We start from the raw sequence: 13,567 nt of genomic DNA, 5'->3' as shown, positions 1-13,567 counted from the left end.
TAAGTTTGGCGTGGTTTTTAATAGGAGAGTAAATTCTGAAGATAGAGACAGCACTATTATTTCTAAATATGTTATTATATTCTTTGGAGGCACTAAGTAGGAAAATTATGTTTCTTTGCAAGAGGTTCTTTTACTCAAAGACAACTCCTAGAAGTCTTTTGGAAATCTCAAATTCAAACTGTAGTCAAAAATAAATTGAATGAAGAGATAGGAGGCAGGTTACACAGCCACAAGTGTGTGATTATAGAATACATTTTGTCAGCCTTTACAAGTGAGGAGTGATCAAAATCTGATTCCCTTTCTGGTTTTGAGAGCTGAGGTCACATCCGATATTCTTAAGAATTAGTTCTAGCTTCAGTTTTATTTATCCTTACTATTCTCTGCTTTTTTTCTCTCTTTCTTTCCAGTTAAAAAACTGAGGAACTCTGAGGAAAAATCTTGTGTCAATCACTAGTAAGGTTGGAAACATAAGTCTTGCAAGATTTGAAAATTGCAAAAGTTAATACCTCTTCCCAGCATTGATTCAAGTACTTGAGAATATCTGTATTGATTTTTCATATTTAAAGGATAATCTCTAATAATTGATATATGGTATGAAACAAAAAGTAGCTAATATAATTGGTATTTGAATGATCCTTTAAAACAATGATTACATAAGCATTTCAGTAGTGCCACAGTAGTTCATAATGAGCAACAAATTGAAGTGACTTGTTTTTATTATGAGTTGAAAAGGAAATATCTTTAAAAATGGGGGGAAAGTATATAAGTATGTTTTTCTTCCTTTTGCTCGACTGGATGATACTAAGAAATTTGAGAAAAAATGTTGTTTCTTTTTTTGGATGTGTGAAAATACAGAAAATTGCAAGCAGAGGAGAAAAAATAGTCATTGTTATAATTTGAAAATTTTCAGTTTCCCCCAAGAAATATCATCCTGTTGTTAGGCTCCAGAAATTTTGATAATTTAAATGAGATTTCATATGTAATTATACATTTGAGCTTGAATTTACTTATAATGAGTTTGAGCTACTGCTGTGTTCTTTGAAGCTAGATCATCCAGCTGAAATAGTTCAGGTAACTGCTCTCTCTCAGTTCCCAAATGCAAAAGTGAAAGAGCTATGTTGATGGGTTTTTTATTTGCTTGTTTTACTTTGGAGGTTCACTGAATTACATATAAGCTAATGAGAGGGAATCCCGCTGCTGTGAAAATGGAATGAAGAACTGTTATTGTATCGTCATGCTAAATCATTATTTTCCTCAGTTTAGATCTTAACCATGTTAATAAATATCAACATATTCACAGGAATGTGAACATTTTGTTCAAGGTTTTAAGCAGAGCAGTGGCACCATGAGAGTCCAGCTGGACCTGCACACCTCCCTTGTGTATAATGTATTTTCATAATTGCTAGTTGCTGTCATGTTAGCCATCATTGTGTAAGGAAGAATCACTGTGCTGGGCTTTTAAAGCTTTCTAGATAAGAATTGGAGCGGTGTCATTTGTTATACAATGGCTTTTCTCATCAGCTCTATAAATAAAGTGATCTTTTGTGTAAATCAGCCAGTGAATATTTATGACAGGTGCATTCACCTTTACTGCTACAGATGAATCAGTTGGTATTTATTGCCTGGATACTGTGAGGAAAATGTTCTTGGATCTAAAATGGCATCTGAGGGAGAATGAGCTAATGACTATTAACCAGGCTTGAGATAACCAGTGTGCTGAGCAAGTGTCTTTTAATTTAGGTAGAATATAATGATAGAGGTGGGTGGATTTTGTGCACCTTAAAATCCTCACTGCATACCTGTTTTCCTACATGAGATGCCTGAAGCCAAACATACTTTGCTCTAGGATGTCCTGATCATTAGGCTTTCCCCCAGATGGATTAGGAGACTTGCTTTGTCTGAAATTATTTCTCTGCATAGAAACAGAGATGGCAAAGGAAAGTTACCAGAGAGAATAAAAAAGTGAGAGGAGCATTTGATCCAGTGATAAGAAAACCCTTGTGGAAGGACCACGTCTTATGTTTTTATATTAAGATCAAGTCATGGTAGAAACCTCAATGAAAAGAGTGGAAAGACACAATTTCTTCTGTTATGTGGTATTGAGGAAAGCTGAGGATTTTAAATCCTCCCAGTCCTCTGAAAAATACTGGCTCCTTTTCCCAGTCACCTGGCTGTGCGTATTTTCTGTCATGCAGCTGCTGAGCTTTCCATTAAGTGATGCTATTGTTAGTGTTAGCTGAGGTCTGAGTGTCCCTGCCAGGTTGGTCATTTAGGGAGATTTTAGTGTAGGACCCATGGTCTGTGAAGGATGCTTAGGTCTGCTCAGAGCATACTTTGTAACAGCACCTAAGATACGTGCCTGTTTCTTGTGTTTTTTCCAGTATCAAAAAGATTGTTTAGGTGCTTGCATGCAATTTGACTTGAATTTCATTTCCTAAATTCTCTCTTAGGCCACATTGACCATAACTGACACAATAAAGACAAGTTTGTGGTAAAGCTGGCATCTGACTTCAGTTCTCAACTTGAGTAGCGTTATGCTGAGTACCTGCATTTGAATGTATCAGTCACATCTTCAGATCCTAGGAGGCTATGGGCCTTGAGCTCACCCACACAGGACACTCTGCACATCTTTCTCAGCTGGGGCTGCAGCCAGTCTGGAGTGTCTAGTGTTGGAACTTTTGTGCACCAGTGGTGCAGACTGTTAGAACTTTCTATAAACCTGTGCCTCGTGGTGGCATAGTTATGTATGGGTAGTCAGGGAAGGTCATTTCCATCAGAGAACTTGATAAATTTTGCTTGCCTTGCTCTTTGTTCATCAAACTTTCCAAGTCAACTTCGCAATCACTTAGATCAGTCGTAATTTTGGTTGAAAAGGGTATGTTAGACAATGTTTCTTCTAAATTTCCAGCCTAAACCTTACAGTTGATGCTTAGTATGTGACTGCAGAATGGTACTATGTTCTTGTGCACATACGTGTGGGTGGAAGTGGTGGCTGTACAGTGGAAAAAAAAGGGAAAATACAGTACTAACTAATAGTGACACTGAGTTGGGAGAGGAGATAGCAGCTTCAGCTTTAGCATTGGTTTGTCTCTACGTGGTAACTTTGGCTTTCATCAGTAAGGAGGATAATTAATACTGGTAATAACAGACAGATCTTTTGCATTTCTGGAAATAACTGTGACTCATCTGATTTAAATAGAAAATAGAAATGCATTTTCTGGCTGGGCAGCAGGTTGGCTAGCAAATTCAGGGTGAGAAACACCTGTCTTCCAGACATGAACAGTCCTGTGTCTCCACAGTAGAGCCATCTGTGCCACAGGTTGCATGCCAGGTTTTTCTACAGAAGGAGTTTATCTATTAGAAAGATGATTCCACAGTGCACTGTGGATATGTGCTACCTTCAGACAATCCACACAGGACAGATAATGCAGCCCATTCAGTGGCAGTATCTGTTCTTTGGCATACGCTTTGAATGTGACCATTGCTAGTGACTTGCTGCTGAAATCATGATTTAAATAGAATTTAAATAGAAGGGTGGTTTTATGTTCTCTCTGATGTTTCATAGCAGCAGGTAAGCATCACCAAGACTTCCATTCTTGTACTGCATATGATGAGATGTAACCCAAGTCTGTGTTTAGTTCCTGCCCACAGCTTTGTGTTGTATCAGTGCTGAAGGTAGAATTAGTAAAGAAGTTTTATGAATCCTGCTGTGTTAACTTTTTTATTAGAATGGTCCTGTTTTCCTAGAAATGTATTACACGGCGTACTGTTGGTGAGATCACCTAATAAATTCAGGTCAAGTGAAATTACATTCTTGTTTTGAAATGTAAACATATTTATTGTTTGATGTTTCCTGCTTACCCTGTCCTTGTGTCATAGGAGGTTATATGGATTTATGCTATAGGATATAAGTTTTAAGAAAGGCTTTCACAACCTAAGTAAATTCTACTTTTGGTATTGTATCTAGATCCCTTCTAGATGTGTTTCTTGTACTTGACAATTTTTACTCCAATGGATCAGTTTTTATTCCGCTTGTCTGGATGTTGAATAATTCTCAGAGTGGGTGAGCCTTGGAAACTTTAGCAGGAGTTAAAGTGGAAAGAAGTTATTTTCTCATTTGCATAAAGCAAAGCATATTTGTAGCAGTTCAATTCATCTTGATGCTTCTTAAATTGATATTTAAAGTGCAAAAAAAAATCGAACATCTCTGATTAGGCTGAATTTAATTTTCCTGATTTAGATATTAAATAGAAGCTGTAATTAGTATCTGATTCTCTTATGGAACTTTATTTTTAGGGTAAGCATGTATTTGATTCATGTGTAAAATATTTGTCAAGTGTTTAGTGATACTGGTATTTCTGCAGTGTACGAGGGATGAGGTTGCAGTGCTGAGTGCTTAAAATAGCCTAACTGCCTAAAATACCGTTTCTTTCCAGATCATGGTATTTGAGAGCTCTAGACAAGCGGCCCAACTTCCTGGGTATGTCAGTTAGAGACTTCCAAGACCAACCCAGTTGAATTGTTTTGGGGCACTGTTGGTTTCTAAGCTATAACACAGCTATTTCTTTATAATATGAAGTAGCTTGGTAATCAAATGCTGGAAAAGGATGACTATCTAATATTCTCTATTTAGTACATTTCTGCTGTGGAGATGAGCAGAGCATTTTCTCTACCATGGAGACTGAATGTTGTTTTCCTTATGCTAGTATTTGTGGCTAAAAATTAGACATTCACACCTTGATATGCTTAGTCTCAGACCTTCTTGATAGGACTGCTAGACTTCTGTGTAACCCAGCACTCCTCAGATAGCTTGTTTTACCAGAACCTGAAGTCAAATGTCAAAATCACCTGTGTTTGTCAGAACCTTTAAACTTTGGAATATGTTGGGGCCCCCACAAATCCTCAAATGTCTAACTCAATAAAAAGAGTATTCACTAGCCTTGGAAAAGAGGAAAACTTTTAGGTTTAGTACAATATTTCCAGTAAAGGCAGCGTAAAGATTTTTAGCTCAGTTATTTCCAGCTTTTCCCTGAAGGTCCATCATTTCTGGAAGCTGGAGTATTCCTGCTGGGCTCCCTTTGGGCCATGTAGTGTTGTTCATCTGCCAGGGTTACTAGCCAGACCTTAGTTGCTACTAAGTTGCTTAGTAGTTTAATTGCAGATCTTATGCAGTCAGTATCGCATTTCCCATGTGTGACATCTCCATCTTCTTTAGGTGTGTATCACACAGTTTCTCTGTCATGTTGCTAATGTTTTGCTGGAAGGACCAGAGAGGTTGGACCTCTGGACAAGTTTGCCTCGTGTTTACAGGACTGACCACAACTGAGTGCTGGTAACACTCCTGTCTTTCAGGCTAACAGAGCGTGCCAGGCTCTAGGCAGTTTTTTGGGAAAATGTTAGAAGACTTTCACGCAATATTTTTTTTTATTTTTTTTTCAGAAGAGGTGATTTTCATTATTTCCTCTAGTCTTGAAATGAACTTTCTTTCCTCTAAAAGCTGTCACCTGTCAGTGTATCTTTATGAGAACATACGTACTGCAATCTTGGTAAAATAAAGAACAGTTATATGCTCCACTATTCCGTGTGGTTTGTCTTGTTACCATGAGGTGTTGTAAGTACCAGCACAGCATCACTCATATCACCTGAAAAACAGACCACCCTAAAGGCCAGCTAAGAGCCCTTTCCTGGTAGAATTTATGGTTCTTCATGTAACATCTTTTCTAGGGCTTAGAGTCTCAGGTATTCCTCCTGTCTGCTTTCAGTCTGATTTTCCAGCCTTTTGTTGTCCTCTTGCATCACATACAAACTGTATCTGAAGTGCTTCCAATAGTATGAATGCTTTTGAGATTCTTCATGCCATATTGACTTATCCCATGTTGGGATTAAATAAAGCTTTCCCTCTACCCCCTATATAAGAAGGGCAGGGAGTAGGGCAAGTTGATAGGTGAGGATGAAAGGTCTCAGACTAGCCAAGCAGTTGGAAAATTTAATTTGAAGCTTTCTCAAATACAAGATGTTTTATGAAGAAAGACACATGATCACTCTGTGGCCTATGGTTTGACCATTCCCCTGGAAAATAAGTGATCAAGACAAGGAACTGATAGAGCATCAGTGGTATAGCAGGGAAGCAGAATAAGAACTATAATTCCCAGGGGATAGAATTGAATGCCATGCACCTAGGAGAGACCAGATTTTGTGTTCTAATGGGAGAAATATTTTTCAGTGAGTTTTAACCACAAATGCTGTCCTAAACCTGAAGAACCTTTATTTTTAAAGAAATATTTCTTCAGAAATTCCTTTTTATGTTGGGCACTACTGGCTTCTTTTTTTTTCCCCCATAACTAGTGCCTGTGTCAGACAGCGTCTGCAGTATCTGTTTTGTCTCTTGTTTCTCTAAATGAGATCAGATTGGGTGTACAGGAGGATGGCATGCCAGCAGGGAAGTAAGGATATCCCGCTGAATGTCCTCTGGGAGAGGAGGTCTTCGCGAATACCGGGAAGAAGAAGGAGTCACATCAGGGAACTAGTGACTTAGCTCCAGAAAAGAGATTGAAAAACCGCAGCTGTGAGTAGGGTTTAGGCAGTGAGGACTCAGTGAGGCTGGAGGGATTTTCCTGAGATCCAGTAGCCTGTGCTCTGACTTATGAGGTCATTGAATGATTTTGAATTTGAAGCTTAAAGTTCGGGGGATTAGGTGAAGGCATTCAAAAGAGTAGGGGGAAAAAAAAAACCAAACCTACACAAGCTTTTTTGCTCGCACTTGTGGAATTCCCTACTGAGAAAGGCCTTTCAAATCATTGGATCACATTTAGGTGATCCAATGTAAGAGTAAGAGTAACAGTGTAACAAGTTAAGTAAGTTAAGTAAGTGAACAAGTGTACAAGTTAAGTAAGAGTAACAGTGTAAGAGTACCCAGCCATTCCAGTTTGAGAGACATTAAAGATACTACAAGCTAGACAGTGAACACAATGTATTGCTTATTTGTTTTTCCTTTCCAAGTCATTTTTAAGGAAGAATTTACTCAAAGTGAGCCAGACTAGAGTAATTTGCTGTGGAAGAACTTGTTAAATTCAGCCAGCAGCAGCAGTATGAGACATGAGCAGGCAGTACCATTGCAACTGCATGTCTGACTTTTGGTTTTGGCCTTGAAAGAAATAAATAGCTGTGTCATTTATAACAACATTAAGACTTTTTAGTGAGTGAACAGCCCAAGCTTCACTTAGATATATTAGGCTACATAGTGTTGCAGTGGATACCATAATTTTGAGTCATGCAAAACAAAACAGTCTGCTTGCTTCCTTTCTCCCTCTCTATTGTCCACTGATGACCCTCACTCAAAGGTGGCGCTGTTTGCTACAGTCATAATGGCTTCACTGCTCTTTATGGTTGGACTCTATGATCCAAGAGGTCTTTTCCAACCCGGTAATTCTGTGATTCTATGGATTTTAGCATGGAAGTCCCTTAAGAAAGATAAGGAAAAAGTGTGATGACTGAATGACCAAACTAAGAAAGTTACTGGAAATATTTGTAGATTTATTTTCTAGTTTTTCCTTTGGACAGTAGCTGATATGTGGCCATTCTTTCTCCTATTTCAGTACTTTAAGAAATACCATGAACATAGTTCAGGAAGAGCTCCAATAAATATTAAGTGAAAGCCCATTGTAGTCTATGTGACACTGAACAAAACACTTCTGTGAGATAAATTGAACAACTATTTGTGTCTTTTTTTTTTTTACTTATGAGTTAACATCTTGGTTGGCTTTTGATTTTTCTAGATATCCGTGGAATACAAGAGTTTTTGGACAGAGTATCCCAACAGGGAATGGATGTAGCGTTACAGAAAGTAGAAAACAACATCAATAAAATGATTACGGGGCTCTTTGCCACTATGCGAATAGAAGAACTGAACCGCTACCGGGATACTCTGAGACGGGCTATTCTTATAATGAACCCTTCAACAGCCAAATCATTCATAACGGAGGTATGTGTTTATTACTGGTAACTTCTTGTTTGGTGGGCCAGGACTGCAGCCGTTTATCAAAACATTCAGTTTATTTGACTTCATAAAAACAATCAAACAAAAAAAGTCCCCAAAACCTCAACAAAAATTTTAAATAGTGTCTCTTCAAAGATCATCTTGAAAAGATGCTTTTTCATGCTCATAAATGTGCATGCGGAACAGTATAACTACATTTTGCATGAGCAAAAGCATTTAGAAATATGCAGAAGAAGCAGCCCTCAAACTTCTGTTTGAAGCTTATAGGTATTGTTTTGTTATTCCTTGCTCATTTTGTCACTCATTAAAAGGCTAAGGTTTTACGACTGAAAATTTTATTATTATTTAAATATATAAAATATGTACTTGTGGATAAAATGTTTTTACCTGATTGACATATCATTTTTTATGTAAAATAATGTTTGATAATGATCTGTTATTACCACTGAGTAGCAGTAAACCAATGGAATTTTTGAAGGATAGGATGTGAATGAGGAATTTGAGACAATAGGCTAAAGTTATGCTTATGTTTCTAAACAAAATCTCCAAGCACTATGGACAGAATTTTTACACAGCTCTTCAGGATTTAGAGACAGAAGATTTGTGTATTGCCTTTGACTATGACTTGTGTAACTTTTTTTTAAGTGATCGACACGGCTCTTTTTATACAGCATCGTGCTGTTTCAAATGTGGTTTTATAAATGCCTGTATAGACTTCATCATCAACCCATGGTTAACAATATATGTATTTTTCCTGTTCCACGGAAATACACTTTCTGCAATAATTACATCCATTTGTAACTTGCATTACTTTTTTTTTTTCCTTCCTACTGCCTAAGTCTTCACAAAATGAGGTGTAAAAACTAACTGTGCATATATAGTAGTCTCAAGTGTATTCCCTGTAGGAACCTTAGTTAGAAGAGAGGGGTTTTGTTTCTTTTCAATTTTTTTATTTTGCACTCTTGGTTTTTTGGCTAGGATTCTGCTGTCCACATACACATTGGAGTATTCTGAGTAATGAGGGTTTGCTATCCAAATGTCTGAAGTGCCTTATAAGATTTAAACAAATGTTTGGCATGTTTCAGATTGTTCTGTACTGTTTTCATCACCTAAGTCTCAAATGTTTTATTTTTTGGTAAGTGGCATTGTAAGATATTTTACATTTCAACCTAAAAGCAGTACATTCAGGGCTCTTACTGTAATAATCTAGAAAAACAAACCCCCTTTATTGTTCCAAAGGAGAAACACTCTTTTTTTTTTTTTTTTTTTTTAATAAATATACACTCTATCATCTATCTTTACACACTTAAGCACAGTAACAAAGTCATTGTCATCTTTTGAAGTTGCCATGCATGTGTTGTCAGGAAAGTAGATAGTTTATTTTAGAGTTCTTACTTTGGTATTGACTACTCAAAATCTACCAAAATCCAACTAAACAAAACCCACAATCCTTCTTCCCTCCCCTTCTCCAGCCTCTCCCCCCCACCCCCCCCCCAAAAAAAAACAAACCCAAACCCCAAAACTAAACACAAAAGAAAATTTCAACAACAAAAACCTCGCAATGTTTCTCCTTTCCAGGAGACTCTGAGACTATCAGGAAAGGTCTTACCAGGAATCTGCCTTATTTGTGATCAGTTTAACTTGGAAATTCATTTTAACATAGTGGATTTAGCATGTGAAACTTAGAAAGTAAATAAGAAACAATCGTGTATGTAGACAAGCCCTCGGGGTTTATTTTTATTATGTAGACAAGCCCTTGGGGTTTTTTTTATTGCTTTCTGCCCAGGAGATATTTTTGGCTGCCTAGTTGGATTCAGCTGTCGGTCTCTCTCCCCAGACCTCAGATAGTCTCTGCTGCTTCGTTCCTTCTTAGACTGCTGATTTAGCTGAACCTTCTCATTGTTTAGCTGAGAAGAGGGTTCATTCACTCTGCAACAGCTGTAGTAAGTGTGGGCTTGATTGCTATGCAAGTAACAACTTTTCCAGGGTAAATAGTCAGACACTAGCCTGTGTAAATAGGCAGCCTGTAAATTGGAGATTCCTTGTGGTAGAATTTATCTTTGTTCTGACTCTTTGAAATTCTAATTTTTATGTAAGAACATTCTGGCTCTGAATTTTCTTTTTCTTCTTTTTTTTTTTTTAAAGCAGCATTGTTTTTTTTTATGTTAGAGCCATTCTTTCTATCCAGCTTTTTTATCTCTAGAGCTTGCCAAGATGAGATTTATACTTATATAGTCAAAAAAAGGGAGATTAGTATGTAAAAATACTGTTCTGGCTACAAAGATAAAAACCCATCCTCTCTTTAACCATTATGTTTTAATTTGCTTTCTGTAGGGCATGGAAAGGCAGGAACACTTGGGAGCAGGTATCACTGCATCTCTTCTTACTGGCTAAAGGATTAACGTAAAGGGAGAGGGAGAGGCCAGCCCAATTCTCCAGCATCCTTCAACATTTTGAGCTGAAGGTAGAGGAGCAGAAGGGATAAAATTCTGCTGAATTTGTGACATTCAATGGCTCTAAGGAGTGCAGAGGTATAGAGCTAGTGGAGATTGGGATCTTTCCCCAGAATAATTTGTGACAGCATCTGGGAAAATACTTTGCCAGGGATATACTGGCGACTTGTGCAGGTTTTTTCAGTAGGATGTGGTCTTTCTGTACACTGAAATAGTCACTCAGGTCCCACAGGTAAAGCAAAATATTCTCACTGAAACTTTTGTGATTACTGAAAAATATCTCAGAACCAACCATTCTGCATAAAAATTGTTCCACTGTCTGACAGCACTGGTGAGAGATCTGAACTGTGTGTCACTTATTTGCTTTTTATTTTGTGGAGGACTTTTTTTGCATGTATTCTACTGATCTGCGATGAACTTGCAGGATATGAAAAGCCATATAGGGGAAAAGAAAAAGGACTGGGATGTCCTTCTCAGCTCAGCATGAGAACAAAAATCCAGGATCAAGTGGCGGAAAACAAAAGTAGAAAAAAGATAAAATATCACCTAGTGCTTTAACAAAAGAGTGTGGACTCTTTGGGCCAAAGAAATTCCCAATCATCATTTCAGCCTTAGCAGGAATGCATCTTAAAACAACAGTAGGAAAGGTTTAGGAAAAGGAATAGAGAAACTACTACTGTGTTGAGCCTGCCTTGCAAAGTGAGGGCTTCTAAAGGCAGTTGTGAGAAGGTAGGTGTAAGAAGGCAGGGAAGGAAGAGGAACAGGCCAGGAAACTCAGATTGCAACGGAAGTTGTAAGGATAACAAAGCACCTTGGTAAACAAGACTTTAGGAAGCAAGCTAGGTGTCCTTAGTAGGGACAAAATTCTGTCAGTCCGTATCTGCCTACAATTTTATTTCTCTTTAGCCAAGGGAACTACCTTGTCAGCTGTGGCCAGAAATAAGAATGTGTTCTTCCATACAAAGGACTCTAGGAGCTGATAACAAGACTACAAAACGGAGGAATGATGCAGCTAATTTGGATTTTTAGATATAGAGAAAAATTATATCAACCAGGGGAAAATTTTACATGTTGAAACTCCAGTAAGCCATGGGTGACAGAGCCCTAGCATCAGCCAGGGATTTTGCTGGAGTTTTGCTAGGCAAGCTCTGGAAGGCCTTGGTCTAGGAGCTGAAGATAATTGCCACCTCCAGCTGTCAGTTGTTCCCTTCAATGGATGGATTACAACCCCAGCAGCAACATCGGTAGATGTGACTGTGACCGTGCACCTTTCTACCCTTTGTTAGGTCCACTTTCTTGATTCTATTGCAGGGGAAGTGACCTCTTAAAGAGGTGAGAACACTTTTTAACTGCAGTGGCAAGATTGAGCAGTTTATCTAGCAAAAATTTCAGAGCACTGGCAACCCGTATCAACCAACAAAGCTGTTGTGAGAGCTTGACAATTTCAAGCCATCAGGGCAGTCAGCATTTTCAGTTCCCAGGCTGGAGAGAGTACTGCTCTTCAGCTCAGTGTACACTATAAGTCTCAAGTAATTAAAAATATTAACTTTTTATTATTCCAAAGGCTCTGTCCTGCAATAAACTTGAAGTTACAGAGCCCCATAATATCAGGATTTCAATCATGCAAGCGATTATGCTAGAGATATTGGAAATGTTTACTGTTAAACATCTGTTTAAAGTTAATCTCACATGCATCACAGACCTGGGTTATAATTATTTTAAAATGTATATTGAACAAAACTAGTAGCTGCTAAATCTGAGTTGTAGCAATACTTGTATGTTACGTGGTACCTTGCCTCTATTTCCAGCACAGCTGAATTCGTAGCCCAACTATTAGCTGCTATTTGCCATAGATTCCTCTGTAAGATCTTGTAAATCTGAGATTTTGATCTTCTGACATTTAAAACCTACTGGTTTGCCCTTTACATGTGTGCCATGGGCTGCTCATCTCAGGTACATTCAGGCAGAAGCATCAAATTGGTATTTAGGAAAGCTACATTTTCTTCTTGCAGTGCCATGTTATGTGACTTTTGAATGTGTTACTGAATCACACTTCATTACTACTTCTCTTGATGAAACTTAAGACCAATGCTTGCATACCTGTGTGTAGTGCCTGAATGCTAAATATTTTGTGTACATTTTGTATACTTCCATATGTTTTCTGCACAATAAAGACATGTTCATCTGTCATCTAAAACCCATTGCAAGTTTCATATTTTTAAATGAACTCCACTGTCTGAAGAGTTTCTTCTTGTCAAAGCAACACGGAAATTGAATGAGGACAGATTTGTCCATTGGATTCAGCAGTGGTGAACTGATTCGGTGGTATATTGGAAAAGCATTCACATGTCTCATGGAAAACCTTTTGGATTTCTCATTGGGCTGAGGGTTTATCATATTTGTATGAACTTTGTAATTTTCTGGGCACTGCTGGATGTAGTAGTGGTAGCTAGTAGCTGGTAGCCAGTTGATGTTAATAATAATGAAAAAGGTAATTTTTCCATCATGCAAATATGAAGGACCATTTCCTTCAGATATTTTTAGTGCTTTTCTTGTGAGAGCTTGTTTATGATCTCTGATTTTTAAAAAATCCTATTTATGTAAAATACAGGTGTGAAGTCTCAAAGACAGTGATTGTTCAAGCAATTCTCTTTTAGATGGCAGCAATGAAGGTGAAGGATCAGCGGCAGCCATATGAACTTCCTTGCTGCTATTTTTATCTCCTTTTCCTTTTATTTTATCATAAGTTATACTAGAATTTATCTAGGAGAGATGGTCTTTAAAGGCTAAAATCAGATCTTGCACTGTCAGTGACTGTTTGCTCCTCAGTCTTTCTTATAACTAAGTTAAATGCTCTAATCTTTAAGGTCATCTTTCTCTCTAATTTTTTTGGAAGTGTGTTTGAGCTTTTTAGACCTGCTGTCTCCTTTAGAGCATACTTGCCTTTTTTGAGTCCATTATCTATCTCATAGCTTGTGATAAAATAAATCCCATTCAGCATGCTCTCCCGTAATTTGTCATTGTTAATGACAGTGTAATGAAAAATATCTTTCTGTTGTGTCTTTCTCCAGCATTAAACATGGAATTTATAGCTGCAAACTGAGCTAGAGGCTTTAAT

The 13,567-nt window shown here is 37.7% G+C and overlaps 1 protein-coding gene across 7 annotated transcripts in view; it reads left to right on the top strand.

Moving 5' to 3' along the window:
- Window positions 1-13,567, top strand: part of GRID2 (glutamate ionotropic receptor delta type subunit 2) — a 726,503-nt gene that overhangs the window by 432,731 nt on the left and 280,205 nt on the right. For all 7 annotated transcript variants that reach the window (XR_011337353.1, XR_011337352.1, XR_011337351.1 and 4 more), the window contains exon 4: window positions 7,776-7,981. Coding sequence is in view for 2 of the 7 variants with exons in the window: in XM_069855621.1 (XP_069711722.1) it covers window positions 7,776-7,981 (206 nt within the window). In the remaining 5 variants the exon portion in view is untranslated. The remainder of the gene's footprint in view (window positions 1-7,775; window positions 7,982-13,567) is intronic.

The sequence above is a fragment of the Phaenicophaeus curvirostris genome, chromosome 4 (assembly GCF_032191515.1).
Source record: "Phaenicophaeus curvirostris isolate KB17595 chromosome 4, BPBGC_Pcur_1.0, whole genome shotgun sequence".
Lineage (NCBI taxonomy): Eukaryota > Metazoa > Chordata > Aves > Cuculiformes > Cuculidae > Phaenicophaeus > Phaenicophaeus curvirostris.
The sequence above is the reverse complement of the archived record's forward strand: the minus strand, read 5'-3'. Positions and strand labels throughout refer to the sequence as shown.